This window comes from Oncorhynchus mykiss, chromosome 18 (genome assembly GCF_057628025.1).
Source record: "Oncorhynchus mykiss isolate SJ-2025 chromosome 18, ASM5762802v1, whole genome shotgun sequence".
Classification (NCBI taxonomy): Eukaryota; Metazoa; Chordata; class Actinopteri; order Salmoniformes; family Salmonidae; genus Oncorhynchus; species Oncorhynchus mykiss.
The window spans coordinates 60,872,852-60,888,059 of NC_143039.1; the positions used below are offsets into that span (position 1 = coordinate 60,872,852).

Consider the following 15,208-nt stretch of genomic DNA (forward strand, 5'->3'; position numbering starts at 1 on the left):
CCTCTTAACTGCTACATGTATGGCGTTGTGTGGGCGAGCGGTTTGTTCATGTCAACATTGGGAACAGAGTGCCCCATGGTAGCGGTGGGGTTATGATATGGGCAGGCATAAGCTACGAACAACGAACACAATTGTATTTTATCAATGGCAATTGGAATGCACAGAGATACTTTGACGAGATCCTTAGGCCCACTGTTGTGCCATTCATCCGCCACCATCACCTTGTGTTTCAGCATGATAATGCACGGCCCCATGTCGCAAGGATCTGTACACAATTCTTGGAAGCTGAAAAAATCCCAGTTCTTCCATGGCCTGCATACTCACCAGACATGTCACCCATTGAGCATGTTTGGGACGCTCTGGATCGACGTGTACGACAGCTTGCTCCAGTTCCCGCCAAGTCTGGTGATCAGACCAGATACTGATTGGTATTTTGAATCCACACACCCTTTTTTTAAGGTATCTATGACCAACAAATGCATATCTATATTACCAGTCATGTGAAATCCATCGATTAGGCCATAATGAATTTAATTGACTGATTTCCTTATATGAACTGTAACTCAGTAAAGTCTTTGAAATTGTTGCATGTTGCATTTATTTGTTAGTTCAGTATATATAAAAACACACCATGGTTCACAGAAAAGTTATAGTTGTTTATTGACCATTGTAATTGAAACATTATAGTAACTTTATTGTTACCCATAAATTATTTGAGTAACACACTAAACCAACAGTTAAGTCTACTTAGAGATTACTTTATCATCTAGGAGCCTTATTTTATTATAATAATTTTATGTTGGGCCTACAATGATCTGTATCCAGCAAATGTTCAACTGATAAAAAATGGCAGTGGTCAGGATCATGCTTGTCTTTATGGCCTAACTGTCAGTGAACATGACAGAATGGGGCAGAGCCTTTGCATGTATTTGTGTTTACTATGGATCCACATTCGCTGCTGCCTTGGCAGCTACTCTTCCTGGGGTCCAGCAAAATTAAGGCAGTTTATACCATTTTAAAAACACTACAATACATTCACAGATTTCACAACACACTGTGTGCCCTCGGGCCCCTACTCCACCACTACCACATATCTACAGTACTAAATCCATGTGTATGTGTGTGTATAGTGCGTATGTTATTGTGTGTGCATGCATGTGTCTACACCTATGTTTGTGTTGCTTCAACCTTCCTGCTGTTCCATAAGGTGTTTTTTAAATCAGATTTTTAAATCTAAATGTACTGCTTGCATCAGTTACTTGATGTGGAATAGAGTTCCATATAGTCATGGCTCTATTTAAGTAACAGTTCCGTTTCTGGGGTTTGTAAAAAATATTGTCTCTCGAGTGCTGGTCGTCAGTTGCGCTCAGTGACAATGGAAGACAGGGTACAGTGGGCAGCATGCCAAGAACTTGGCCAGCAAAATGTGAAAGTAGACGGTGAGTTTCGGTTTCCAAATCGCAACGTCAGGCAGGGCAATAGTACCCTGGACCGCGTACACATCCTCAGCGAAAGAAGCCGTTAAATTTCAGTTTCCAAATCCCAACGTCAAGGCCATAGCACCCGGGAACATATAAATATTCCCAGCTCATACCGAGCAATATAACAACACCAACAGGTAATTTGTTCTTCAATAGCATTTTGTTATTTTGTTCTTCAACATTCTTTAGCATTTGTTCTCCAACATTGAGGACCATGAATACAGGTACTGTAGGCAATACTTTTAATTTATTTTGTTTATTTTATCCTATATAGTTTTTGCTTGTTTATTTACATAATGGCAGTAGGCCTAGGCATTTGTATGTGTATTCATCTGTAAAGTTATTTAATAAGCCCCATCTGCACTTTCTGACCAGTCCTGATCTGTGTGTGTGTGTGTGTGCCGTGTTTGTGTTGCGCAGACTGGATGCCCACCCGGTGGTCAGAGTGTTTTGAGGAGATGTTGGATGAGGAGCTGGGCAGCAGTGACCAGTGGGCTTTCCACTTCAACTACGGCCTGACAGAAACACTCACCAAGGAGGAGAGGAGGAGAAGATGGCAGGTGTACAGCCACTGTGCCAACGGACAGTACGTTTTTCCCTTACTATAATTATAATTATAATAGGCCTGTGATTTGCCCATAGAGAATGATAGAAGCCTCTAGTTGCCAAAATGCCCCACTAGCATGGGCAGCGCCATTGAGGGCATCCCTAATTTTAATCTAGTCAACTGGGTGGGGGTTCCAACTTCATTGGCTGATCCCTCCTGGTGACCCTGTTGTAGAGCCCTGCACGTGCATGAATTTTAAGCCCGATCCCTACCCATGCCTGTGACATTCAGGCCCTGCCCTACGCAGTCCCGATTGCTTTTGCCAAATTTAAAGCCCGGCCCTGCCCGAAACCCGAAATACAGAGATAACTTCCACCATTAGTCATTCCATTAGCTGCTCCTCTATGTCTGTCGCTCGCTCCCTCCGCACAGGCAGGTCGCTCTGCATGCACTCTGCTCATGGCGGCTCTGGTGCGTTTGTAAGTTCACACTGGCTATCTACTCCGATTTCAGAGCACTCTGGTCTGAATGTACCAGAGCGCAGAATAATTGATGAATTTAGGAAGCGCAACACCTGAATATGACTGGTGTCATTAAACATCGGCAAAAAAACATAATTAAATTGTTGCCAGCAGCACAGTTACAGTCACTAATGCTCTAGATAACATGAAAGCTTAACCAGCTCTGCTAGGCGAGTAAAATAGCCAGTGTGAGTGTTCTCTCATTTGTGTCTGGAAGTAGCTAGCAAGGTAGACACATATTGCTCGTTAGCTTGGGGGTTTGACTGCGGTTGTGAGGTCAGAACGCTCGAATGAACCCTTCTCCTCGTCCAGAGCGTCCAGTGTGTGCTCTGAACGCTCTGAGAGCAAAAAGTTCAGAATTGACTAACAGACAATCTGACAACTCTAACACAGTTACAAAGATGAGCCCTCTATCAATCTCTATGGATTTGCCCTGACTTGGCTCCACAAAGCTCACAGATTTAGAAGATTGGCACTGCAGCACCACAATGTGGAAACAAACCACTTGTCTTCAACTCCTTCTGTTGACTTGGACATGATGGAACTCCATGCCAATAGATATGCTCTCATTGTAATGCTCCCTCCTCTCCCCCCTCTAACTCTCTCCCTCAGGTTCCAGTGTGGTGAGTGTTCTAAGACATGGCCGTCGGCACGGGTGGTGGTAGTGTTCCGTTATCGGCTGTGGGATGAGACAGGCCGGGGGACCGTCCTGATGCGGCCTTTCGGCCAGGCATGCAGACACTGCCGGGAAGAGTTTGAACTTCCAGGCTTTTCAAAGAATGAGGTGGAAGAGGCACTGCTCCGGCTGTTTGTAAATATTAGGAAGAACTGCTATGGAGAGGAGGAGGAGGAAGAGGAGGAGGAGGAAGGGTCAGAAGGATCAGAGAAGGTGTGGAAGAGGCCCCATGAGAAAGCCCTGTGTGAGGCCTGCAGACTGGGCATCTGCTGTCAAGAACAGTAGAGGAGAGAGAGGGGGGTGGGGGGCACATAGCCTAACGTTGTCTAGAATTCGTTGTAAAAATATTAAAAACAGCGCTATTTATAATGTTGTGCTATGGACTTTAGAGTTGTGCAATAAACATGTATTATGTGTAATAAACAAAATCGGAAGACTTTCATGTGCTTTGAGTGTTTTTTTTACTTCTACAGTTTGCACATTTAAACGATTTGGAAAAGTTTGAGGCATTTTTTAAAACAACTATTCTACCGATCTCTGATAAAGGAAGACAAGGAGACAGAGACATGTATTGAACAATCAGGTGTAAATGGCCAGCGACAGCTTGTGCTGCTCATGCGTATGATGCCTTTTCCTGCCAGCAACAACAGAAACAGCAGCATCTCGCATCATCACTGAGAAGAACTGAGATTGGAGAGAGAAAGAAAGAAGGAGATGATGGTGGGGAGTCGAGAAGGAAAATTATGAAATAACGGTATTATGAATGTTTGTATGTCCAACTGATGTCCAAATGAATCGATGTTTGTAAGTAGCTTGATAGCTAAGTAGCTAATGATGGGTGTTAGCTATCAGCTAGATGCTTCCACTGCTGTCATTAGCTAGCTAGCTGTTAGCCAGTTGTAGCTAAGTAGCTAGAATTATAATGATTTGACAAGGCTGAATTGAGGCCCACCAAGACAGACACTAGCTGTTAAAATAAACCACAGCCCTAGCATCAGCTTGAACCAGCATAACTTGGCATCGCGTTTAACTACACTACAGACATTCACGTCAGCCAGATGTAGCTAGCTAGCAGAACGGTGGCAGCTAGCCATGTAGCTATGACTAGCTATTATTGTTAGCTAGTCATGAATGGCTAGGTCGTAGCTAGCGAACAAGTGAGCAAGTCTGTCCATACTGACCTGGTGAAAGAGCCAGACAGCACCAAATAAAGCCACCAGCCAAAGTTAATGGTTTAGCCGTAGGCTACATGGCAGGTGGCCGCATGGACTGACGACGATATAGCTAGCTACAGTACGTTAGAGAAGTCAGGCTGACAGACTATGTGCACTAGCCAGCTAACTTCTCTTTGTCTTGAGTCGGACACTTTTACACTGTTTATTGTTCTTGGTACTTCTCCCTGGTGTGAAAATGTAAGTAGCTGGCTGGCAACTTATTGTGTTTAGCCAACTTCATTATAATACGCTTATAAACACTTTGTGTGTGATACATTTTGTATTATGAAGCTATGTGTTATAAACACAAGCTGTCTGTTATAAACACAACATGCCACCAAAAGCCAGTGGTTGTTAATTATATTTTTTGTCAATGGAAAACTGTGATTATTGGTTTGAGGATGCTGCAATAATGTGAGGGGAGAGAGGGAGGCGAAGTGTGCTGGAAGCAGCTGAAGCTGTGTGGAGTTGAGAGTAGAACAGACAGCGTGACCTATAAACTATCAGTAGCCCCCCACCTACACACACACACACACACACACACACACACACACACACACACACACACACACACACACACACACACACACACACACACACACACACACACACACACTCCCTGTCTACAGCAGACTTACTGGAGCAGAAAATGGTGGAACACAGAGACTGTTTATAAATGATGGGGTCTGTGGATCCAGATACTGTAGCTTATATAGTAGACATGGCAATTAATATTAACCCTGTTCAGTTAATCAGTAACTTAGTCATGTTGGATGTTTCATAAATTGATAGATTAGTTGATTGATTAATTGACCCCCCCCCCCTTCTCTCTCTTTCTCTCTCTCTCTGCAGGGTGAGGGTGTGGGCCATGTCTGAGCTGTGAGTAGTGGAGGAGAGGAAGAGGAGGTGTAGGAGAGGAAGAGGAGGTGAGGACTGAATAGCGGAGGTAAGTGTTTATTATTATCAAAGATTCAAATTAGTGATGAATTATTACATGAATGTATTGTATTATTCCATATACAGTACAACTCATTCCAGGGTTTTTCTTTATTTTTACTATTTTCTTGTAGAATAATAGTGACAACATAAAAAATATGAAATAACACACATGGAATCAGGTAGTAACCAAAAAGGTGTTAAACAAATCAAAAGATATTTTATATTTGAGATTCTTCAAAGTAGCCACCCTTTGCCCTGATGACAGCTTTGCACACTCTTGGCATTATCTCAACCAGCTTCATGAGTTAGTCACCTGGAATGCATTTCAATTAACAGATGTGCCTTGTTAAAATTTAATTTGTGGAATTGTTTTCCTTAATGCGTTTGAGCTAATCAGTTGTGTTGTGACAAGGTAGGGTTGGTATACAGAAGATAGCCCTATTTGGTAAAATAGCAAGTCCATATTATGGCATGGATAGCTCAAATAAGCAAAGAGAAACAACACTCCTTCATTACTTTAAGACATGAAGGTCAGTCAATCCGTAACATTTCAATAACTTTGAAAGTTTCTTCAAGTGCAGTCGCAAAAACCAAGCGCTATGATGAAACTGGCTCTCATTAGGACCACCACAGGAAAGGAAAACTCAGAGTTACCTCTGCTGCAGAGGATAAGTTCATTAGAGTTACCAGCCTCAGAAATTGCAGCCCAAATAAATGCTTCACAGAGTTCAAGTAACAGACACATTTCAACATCAACTGTTCAGAGGAGACTGCATGAATCAGGCCTTCATGGTCAAATTGCTGCAGACACCACTACTAAAGGACACCAATAAGAAGAAGAGACTTGCTTGGGCCAAGAAACACGAGCAATGGACATTAGACCAGTGGAAATCTGTCCTTTGGTCTGATGAGTCCAAATGTGAGATTTTTGGTTCCAACCGCCATGTCTTTGTAAGATGCATAGTAGGTAAATGGATGATCTCCGCATGTGTAGTTTCTACCGTGAAGCATGGAAGAGGAGGTATGATGGTGTGGGGGTGCTTTGCTGGTGATACTGTCTGTGATTTATTTAGAATTCAAGGCACATTTAACCAGCATGGCTACCACAGCATTCTGCAGCAATACACCATTCCATCTGGTTTGCGCTTAGTGGGACTATCATTTGTTTTTTAACAGGACAGTGACCCAACACACCTCTAGGCTGTGTAAGGGCTATTTGACTAAGAAGGAGAGTGAAGGAGTGCTGCCTCAGATGACCTGGCCTCCACAATCACCCGACCTCAACCCAAATGAGATGGTTTGGGATGAGTTGGACAGCAGAGTGAAGGAAAAGCAGATAACAAGTGCTCAGCATATGTGGTAACGCCTTCAAGACTGTTGGAAAAGCATTCCAGGTGAAGCTGGTTGAGAGAATGCCAAGAGTGTGCAAAGCTGTCATCAAGGCAAAGGGTGGCTACTTTGAAGAATCTAAAATATATTTTGATTTGTTTAACACTTTTTTGGTTACTACATGATTCCAAATGTATTATTTCATAGTGTTGATGTCTTCACTATTATTCTACAATGTAGAAAATAGTAAACATAAAGACAAACCCTTGAATGAGTAGGTGTGTCCAAACTTTTGACTGGTACTGCATTTATGTGATATTTCATTTTTTTTTTTATATAGATATGCAAAAATGTCTAAAAACCTGTTTTCGCTTTGTCATTATGTGGTATTGTGATGTCATTATGTGGTATTGTGATGTCATTATGTGGTATTGTGTGTAGATTGATGAGGGAAAATTTTTATTTTTATTGAAAATTTTTATTTTATCAATTTTAGAATAAGGCTGTAACGTAACAAAATGTGGAGGAAGTCAAGTGGTCTGAATACTTTCAAAATGCATTGTATCCTGAGTGTACAAAACATATAGAGCGTGTGAGCATGTGGCCTGAGCAGACATTCAACTTCTTGATGCACCCATCCCATACCGGGATCATTTTCGTCAACATCCGCTGAATTGCAGAGTGCCAAATTCAAATTAAATTACTAAAAATATTTAATTTTCATGAAATCACAAGTGCAATATAGCAAAACACAACTTAGCTTGTTGTTAATCCACCTGGTGTGTCAGATTTCAAAAAAGCTTTTCGGCGAAAGCATACGAAGCGTTTATGTAAGGACATCTCTCTCAGCAGACAAAACATTACAAATAGCCAAGTAGATTGGTCACGAAAGTCAGAAAAGCAATAAAATGAATCGCTTACCTTTGATGATCTTCAGATGTTTGCACTCACGAGATTCCCAGTTACACAATAAATGTTCCTTTTGTTCCATAAAGATTATTTTTCTATCCAAAATACCTCCATTTGTTTGGCGCGTTATGTTCAAAAATCCACAGGCTCGAGCGGTCACGACCGGGCAGACGAAAATTCCAAATAGTATCCGTAAAGTTCGTAGAAACATGTCAAACGGTTTCTATAATCAATCCTCAGGTTGTTTTTACAATATATAATCGATAATATTTCAACCGGGACTGTAGCTTCTTCAATAGGAGAGAGAGAGAAAATGTCTGCTCCAAGCTGTTGCGCATGCAAAACGCTGCTGGCACCCAGCCGTCCAATGACGCAATGTGATCTTTCTTGCTAATTTTTCAAAATAAAAGCCTGAAACTATGTCTAAAGACCATGGGGAAACCATAGGAAAAGGAATCTGGTTGGTATCCCTTTAAATGGAGCGAAGGCAGGCAATATCAGTTCTGTTATACTCACAGACAATATTTTGACAGTTTTGGAAACTTTAGAGTGTTTTCTATCCTAATCTGACAATTATATGCATATTCTAGATTCTGGGCCTGAGAAATAGGCAGTTTCATTTGGGTACGTTTTTCATCCAACATCAAAATACTGCCCCTTACTGCCCCCTACACTCAACAGGTTTTAACAGAAAACACAAAAAACGTAAAGCAAAGTACTTCTTTTACTTTGAGGTGCTATGGTTTTTAGGGCTATTAAGCTGCAACTAATGTACCAAAAGTCTGTGAATTATGTCATTGTACATACATTGGAGACAGACTGTCACTTAAGTATTGCGATCAGCTTGTATTACCTTGTTTAATTTTATTTAATTAAAATATAGTGGCTGGTGGTGGTCTACTTGGGCAAAGTGGATCCACGAGAGACTGAAGTGAGATGAGTGGAATCCCCACACACACCTCAGAGAAGTGTCTGATGCGCTCCCAGCCACCCATTCCCAATCTCATCTCTACGCTGACCAATAACCTCCATTGAATCTTAGCTATAATAACAAACAAGGAATAATAATGACTATAAAATTGTAGGAAATCGAAAGGCACCATGACAGGGACAACTTATAATATGGTTATTATGTGCTAAAGGAACAAGGATTTCCTTGTTACTAAAGCCAATTCTAAAGTAGAGTTTCACCAGGTCCTCTTAACTCAGGCATGTCAATTGTGGCACACACCTTTTTGGTTACTACATGATTCCATATGATTTATTTCATAGTTTTGATGACAATGTAGAAAATAGTCAAAATAAAGAAAAACCCTTGAATGAGTAGGTGTTCTAAAAATGTTGACTGGTAGTGTATGTTATTAACACACACATATATATATAAATTCTGAATGATAAAGGTGATTAATTGTGCTGAATGATCCCAGTGCGACGCCCCCTGTAGGGCAGTGATGGGGAACACAGCCACTAAGTTCCGGAAGGCTCTAGTCAGCGGGGACGAGGCGTTGGCATGGCAACTGTACGAGGGCAACAGCCAGTTCAGAGAGGGGCTGGACCCCAACGCGTCCTACGGAGAGACCTACCAACACAACACACCCCTCCACTACACCTGCAGGCACGCCATGACACGCCTGCTCAGGTAACACCCCTTAGATATGTTTCAGGGATACAGGGAGCGATGGAGAGAGATGAAGAGAGAGTTCCAGTGTGTTAGCAGTCTGACCCCTGGGAGGAGATGACAGGCTGTCAATGAGCCTATTTCTTTATCTTCCTTTCACTGATCCTCCCCTCCTTCTTTTCTCTCTCTGGGTGATTACTGGGGTCAGAGGAAGCGGGTTGAAAAGGCCAGCTAATTGTGTGTGTGTGTTAAAGGCCAGTTCGCTAACTGCAGGTCTATTTCGGTACCTTCCTGCCTATCAAATTACTCTTCCATTCAGCCATCTGTTTGAGTGCACTTGACCGAAGTGTGCGCTTATCTGATGTGTACTTAGCAGAATGTATTTCAGTCTGTCTTTCTGCCTGTGTGTCAGATTATGCGATTATTGCTACAGTGGTTATTGCTGTGTGATAAATGCTGTTTCTCACAGATTCAGCAGAGGGGAGGGAGAGTAGAGAGCCGTGAGGTGGAGGAAGAGAGTGGGATGGGGAGAGGAGAGGAGAGAGGGAGTAGATGATGAAGGGGAGGTAATCAGTAAATGGATCTGTAGACAGACAGAGATGTTGAATATAAACTACCTGAGGACTGCAGCCCCAGCATAATGTTGACTTGGAACTGGAATGCCTGTCATCTGTCCACTCTGCTTTGAAAATATGCTATGAAAGGACGGTTCCTCTTCTGTAAAGATGGTAAACCTCTCTCTCTCTCTCTCTCTCTCTCTCTCTCACCCACCCACCCACCCACCCCCTCCAGGTCGTTCCTTTTCAGTAAAGAAGGGAACCCTAACAAGCGGAACGTGCAGAATGAGACATGTCTGCATGCGTTGTGTCAGGGAGCGCACATCCTGCTTCTGCCAGAGGGGGCACTGTCTCCCAGACTGGCCAGACCACAGAGAGACGAACAACGCAGGGCAGACTGCCTACAGGTATAGATACACAGACACACTCAAATAATACATACACACAAAGAACACACACACAAATACATTAGAGTGCTAACAATATTGTGTGTGTGTCCAGATGATCCTGAGCTGGACCGGGGCTAGGCTGGACAGAGGACAGTATGAAAGGGTTAACATTAATGCTACAGACAACAGGAACAGCACCTGTCTACACTACGCTGCTGCTGCTGGCATGAAGAGCTGTGTAGAGGTAAGAGAGAGAGAGAGAGAGAGACTGTGTAGAGGTAAGAGAGAGAGAGGGAGTGTAGAGGTAAGAGAGCGAGATATACTTTTTAGAGGTAAGAGAGAGAGAGAGAGAGAGAGAGACTGTGTAGAGTTAAGAGAAAGAGAGAGAGAGACTGTGTAGAGGTAAGAGAGAGAGAGGGACTGTCTATAGGTAAGAGAGAGAGAGAGAGAGAGAGAGAAAGACTGTGTAGAGGTAAGAGAAAGAGAGAAAGACTGTCTAGAGGTAAGAGAAAGAGAGAGACTGTGTAGAGGTAAGAGAAAGAGAGAGACTGTGTAGAGGTGAGAGAGAGAAAGACTGTAGAGGTAAGAGAGAGAGAGAGAGAGACTGTGTAGAGGTAAGAGAGAGAGAGAGAGACTGTAGAGGTAAGAGAGAGAGAGAAAGAGAGAGACTGTGTAGAGGTAAGAGAAAGAGAGAGACTGTGTAGAGGTAAGAGAAAGAGAGAGACTGTGTAGAGGTGAGAGAGAGAAAGACTGTAGAGGTAAGAGAGAGAGAGAGAGAGACTGTGTAGAGGTAAGAGAGAGAGAGAGAGACTGTAGAGGTAAGAGAGAGAGAGAGAAAGAGAGAGACTGTGTAGAGGTAAGAGAGAGCGAGAGAGACTGTGTAGAGGTAAGAGAAAGAGAGAGACTGTGTAGAGGTAAGAGAGAGAGAGACTGTAGAGGTAAGAGAGAGAGAGACTGTGTAGAGGTAAGAGAGAGAGAGAGAGAGAGAGAGAGAGAGACTGTGTAGAGGTAAGAGACAGAGAGAGACTGTAGAGGTAAGAGAGAGCGAGTGACTGTGTAGAGGTAAGAGAAAGAGAGACTGTGTAGAGGTAAGAGAGAGAGAGAGAGAGAGTGACTGTGTAGAGGTAAGAGAAAGAGAGAGACTGTGTAGAGGTAAGAGAAAGAGAGAGAGAGAGACTGTGTAGAGGTAAGAGAAAGATAGAGACTGTGTAGAGGTAAGAGAAAGAGAGAGACTGTGTAGAGGTAAGAGAAAGAGAGAGACTGTGTAGAGGTAAGAGAAAGAGAGAGACTGTGTAGAGGTAAGAGAGAGAGAGACTGTAGAGGTAAGAGAGAGAGAGACTGTGTAGAGGTAAGAGAGAGAGAGAGAGAGAGAGATAGAGACTGTGTAGAGGTAAGAGACAGAGAGAGACTGTGTAGAGGTAAGAGAAAGAGTGAGACTGTGTAGAGGTAAGAGAGAGAGATACTGTGTAGAGGTAAGAGAGAGAGAGAGAGAGAGAGACTGACTTCTCTCATCTTTTAACTCTTCCTCTCTCTTGCCCTTTTGTGTGTGTGTGTGTGTGTGTGTGTGTGTGTGTGTGTGTGTGTGTGTGTGTGTGTGTGTGTGTGTGTGTGTGTGTGTGTGTGTGTGTGTGTGTGGTGTGGTGTGGTGTGGTGTGTGTGTGTGTGTGTGTGTGTGTTAGCTCCTGGTCCAGGCTGGGTCAGACCTGTTTGTGGAGGACGAGGAGAAGTTAACCCCGTGTGACCACGCAGAGAGACAGCAGCACACACACCTGGCCCTGCGCCTCGAAGCCATGATGGTGTTCTCACAACACACACACACCGAGACACAGACACCCAGCAGCACGCTGCGCCATAAAGAGGTGAGTTACACACCACCGACACAGAGCAGCCGCTGCCGCGAAACTGCACTTCGTCACTGAATGCAGAATGCTGCACCACACACACAAAATAATCCTAAACAGCTAACTTTATTCAAAATAGAGCCATACAACATTTCCTTGGAGTGAATAAGTTTGTTCCAAGCCTGGCTATTCAAGGAGACATGGGTTAGGTGCCCTGTGAAATAGAACATGGGTTAGGTGCCCTGTGAAATAGGACATGAGCTGGGTGCCCTGTGAAATAGGACATGGGCTGGGTGCCCTGTGAAATAGGACATGGGCTGGGTGCCCTGTGAAATAGGACATGGGTTGGGTGCCCTGTGAAATAGGACATGGGTTGGGTGCCCTGTGAAATAGGACATGGGCTGGGTGCCCTGTGAAATAGGACATGGGCTGGGTGCCCTGTGAAATAGGACATGGGCTGGGTGCCCTGTGAAATAGGACATGGGTAAACTGATTAGGTTATGGAACCGCCTTATCGACATGCCAGAGGACAGGATAAGAAAAAAAGTTATTCAACTGGGATAAAACACACAATTACCCATGGACAAAGGAACTCAATTACCCATGGACAAAGGAACACAATTACCCATGGACAAAGGAACTCAATTACCCATGGACAAAGGAACACAATTACCCGTGGACAAAGGAACTAAATTACCCATGGACAAAGGGACACAATTACCCATGGACAAAGGAACACAATTATCCATGGACAAAGGAACTCAATTACCCATGGACAAAGGAACGCAATTACCCATGGACAAAGGAACTCAATCACCCATGGACAAAGGAACTCAATTACCCATGTACAAAGGAACTCAATTACCCATGGACAAAGGAACTCAAATACCCATGTACAAAGGATCTCAATTACCCATGTACAAAGGAACTCAATTACCCATCGACAAAGGAACACAATTACCCATGGACAAAGGAACACAATTACCCATGGACAAAGGAACTCAATTACCCATGGACAAAGGAACTCATTACCCATGGACAAAGAAACACAATTACCCATGGACAAAGGGACACAATTACCCATGGACAAAGGAACACAATTATCCATGGACAAAGGAACACAATTATCCATGGACAAAGGAACGCAATTACCCATGGACAAAGGAACTCAATTACCCATGGACAAAGGAACGCAATTACCCATGGACAAAGGAACTCAATCACCCATGGACAAAGGAACTAAATTACCCATGTACAAAGGAACTAAATTACCCATGGACAAAGGAACTCAATTACCCATGGACAAAGGGACACAATTACCCATGGACAAAGGAACTCAATTACCCATGGACAAAGGAACACAATTACCCATGGACAAAGGAAATTAATTACCCATGGACAAAGGAACACAATCACCCATGGACAAAGGAACACAATTACCCATGGACAAAGGAAATTAATTACCCATGGACAAAGGAACACAATTACCCATGGACAAAGGAACTCAATCACCCATGGACAAAGGAAATCAATTACCCATGTACAAAGGAACTCAATTACCCATGGACAAAGGAACACAATTACCCATGGACAAAGGAACACAATTACCCATGGACAAAGGAACTCAATTACCCATGGACAAAGGAACTCATTACCCATGGACAAAGGAACACAATTACCCATGGACAAAGGAACTCAATCACCCATGGACAAAGGAACTCATTACCCATGGACAAAGGAACACAATTACCCATGGACAAAGGAACTCAATTACCCATGGACAAAGGAACTCATTACCCATGGACAAAGGAACACAATTACCCATGGACAAAGGAAATTAATTATCCATGGACAAAGAAAATTAATTACCCATGGACAAAGGAACTCAATTACCCATGGACAAAGGAACTCAATTACCCATGGACAAAGGGACACAATCACCCATGGACAAAGGAACTCAATCACCCATGGACAAAGGAACTCAATTACCCATGGACAAAGGGACACAATTACCCATGGACAAAGGGACACAATTACTCATGGACAAAGGAAATGTATTGCCCATGGACAAAGGAACACAATTACCCATGGACAAAGGAACACAATTACCCATGGACAAAGGAAATTAATTACCCATGGACAAAGGAACTCAATCACCCATGGACAAAGGAACACAATTACCCATGGACAAAGGAACTCAATTACCCATGGACAAAGGAACTCAATTATCCATGGACAAAGGAACTCAATTACCCATGGACAAAGGAACTCAATTCCGTTTTTAAGGAAGCAAATCTACAACACATATTTAGAAAGAAGTTACGATGTCAACATGATCAAACACAAGTGAAAGCTACAAAGAAAAATGGCCAACTGATATATGACTTAAACCAAAACTCAGAACAACCAAATCAAAAACAACTATGATCTGGAACCCTATGTCACCTCTCACCTAACAAGAAACCAAAGGTCACTGTGTGCCTAGTTGAGAACCAGGATACTTCCTCTGGCAATTAAGATAGGTTTAATGCAATAATGGAAGAAGAGCAGCTATGTACTGTTTGCGATTCAGGGGAGATTGAGAATGAACTGCGCTTTTTATTGTACTGTACTTTATATGATGATTTGACAGTAACCTTGTTTGATAAAATGTAACAACTGAAACCAGAACTATTTTGGGTTAGAGACTAAGAGAAGCTGGAATGGTTATTTAGAAAATACGTGTTTCTGGGTGCAATTTTCTTTTGCAAAGCATAGACTATACGTCAAGATAAGCTTTATCATTAAAGTAGGTTTTTGTTTTGTTTATCAATTTTAGATTTTTTTTCGGATGAACCTACCGTGCATTCGGAAAGTATTTAGACCCCTTGACCTTTTCCAATTGTTGTTACGTTACAGCCTTATTCTAAAATGTATTAATAATTTTTTTTTTCCAGTAGTATTCAGACCCTTTACTCAGTACTTTGTTGAAGCACCTTTGGCAGAGATTACAGCCTCGAGTCTTCGTGGGTATGACGCTACAAGCTTGGCACACCTGTATTTGGGGAGTTTTTCTCATTCTTCTCTGCAGATCCTAAAAAGGTCGGATGGGAAGTGTCGCTGTACAGCTATTTTCAAGTCTCTCAAAAGATGTTTGATCAGGTTCAAGTCCGGGCTCTGGCTGAGCCACTCTCCGTCTGGCCACTTT

General features: G+C 42.8%; 2 protein-coding genes across 3 annotated transcripts in view; both read left to right on the forward strand.

Annotated features, from left to right (window-relative positions):
• The first annotated feature begins 1,418 nt into the window (after window positions 1-1,418).
• On the forward strand, window positions 1,419-3,662 carry LOC110496945 (receptor-transporting protein 3). 2 transcript variants are annotated; one of them, XM_021572947.3, is made up of 3 exons: window positions 1,419-1,618; window positions 1,902-2,067; window positions 3,162-3,662. In XM_021572947.3, exons 2-3 carry the CDS (start codon window positions 1,907-1,909, stop codon window positions 3,508-3,510), a joined length of 510 nt encoding a protein of 169 aa, XP_021428622.3. In that variant the 5' UTR covers window positions 1,419-1,618; window positions 1,902-1,906; the 3' UTR covers window positions 3,511-3,662. The 2 variants fall into 2 exon arrangements, with proteins under 2 accessions (XP_021428622.3, XP_021428621.3); XM_021572946.3 differs by having other exon boundaries at window positions 1,449-1,705.
• An 86-nt stretch (window positions 3,663-3,748) lies between these two features.
• LOC110496511 (ankyrin repeat and IBR domain-containing protein 1) overlaps window positions 3,749-15,208 on the forward strand; it is a 28,291-nt gene continuing 16,831 nt past the window's right edge. Inside the window, exons 1-6 of the mRNA XM_036953238.2 lie at window positions 3,749-3,979; window positions 5,292-5,385; window positions 9,044-9,255; window positions 10,027-10,198; window positions 10,293-10,424; window positions 11,860-12,039. Coding sequence (XP_036809133.2) covers window positions 9,068-9,255; window positions 10,027-10,198; window positions 10,293-10,424; window positions 11,860-12,039 — 672 coding nt within the window. The 5' untranslated portion in view covers window positions 3,749-3,979; window positions 5,292-5,385; window positions 9,044-9,067. The remainder of the gene's footprint in view (window positions 3,980-5,291; window positions 5,386-9,043; window positions 9,256-10,026; window positions 10,199-10,292; window positions 10,425-11,859; window positions 12,040-15,208) is intronic.

Bases quoted from the DNA above. Each gene is read 5' to 3' on its own strand.
- LOC110496945 (XM_021572946.3), top strand. The intron at 2,068-3,161 runs GTACGTTTTTCC...TCTCTCCCTCAG, and splicing joins AGCCACTGTGCCAACGGACA to GTTCCAGTGTGGTGAGTGTT.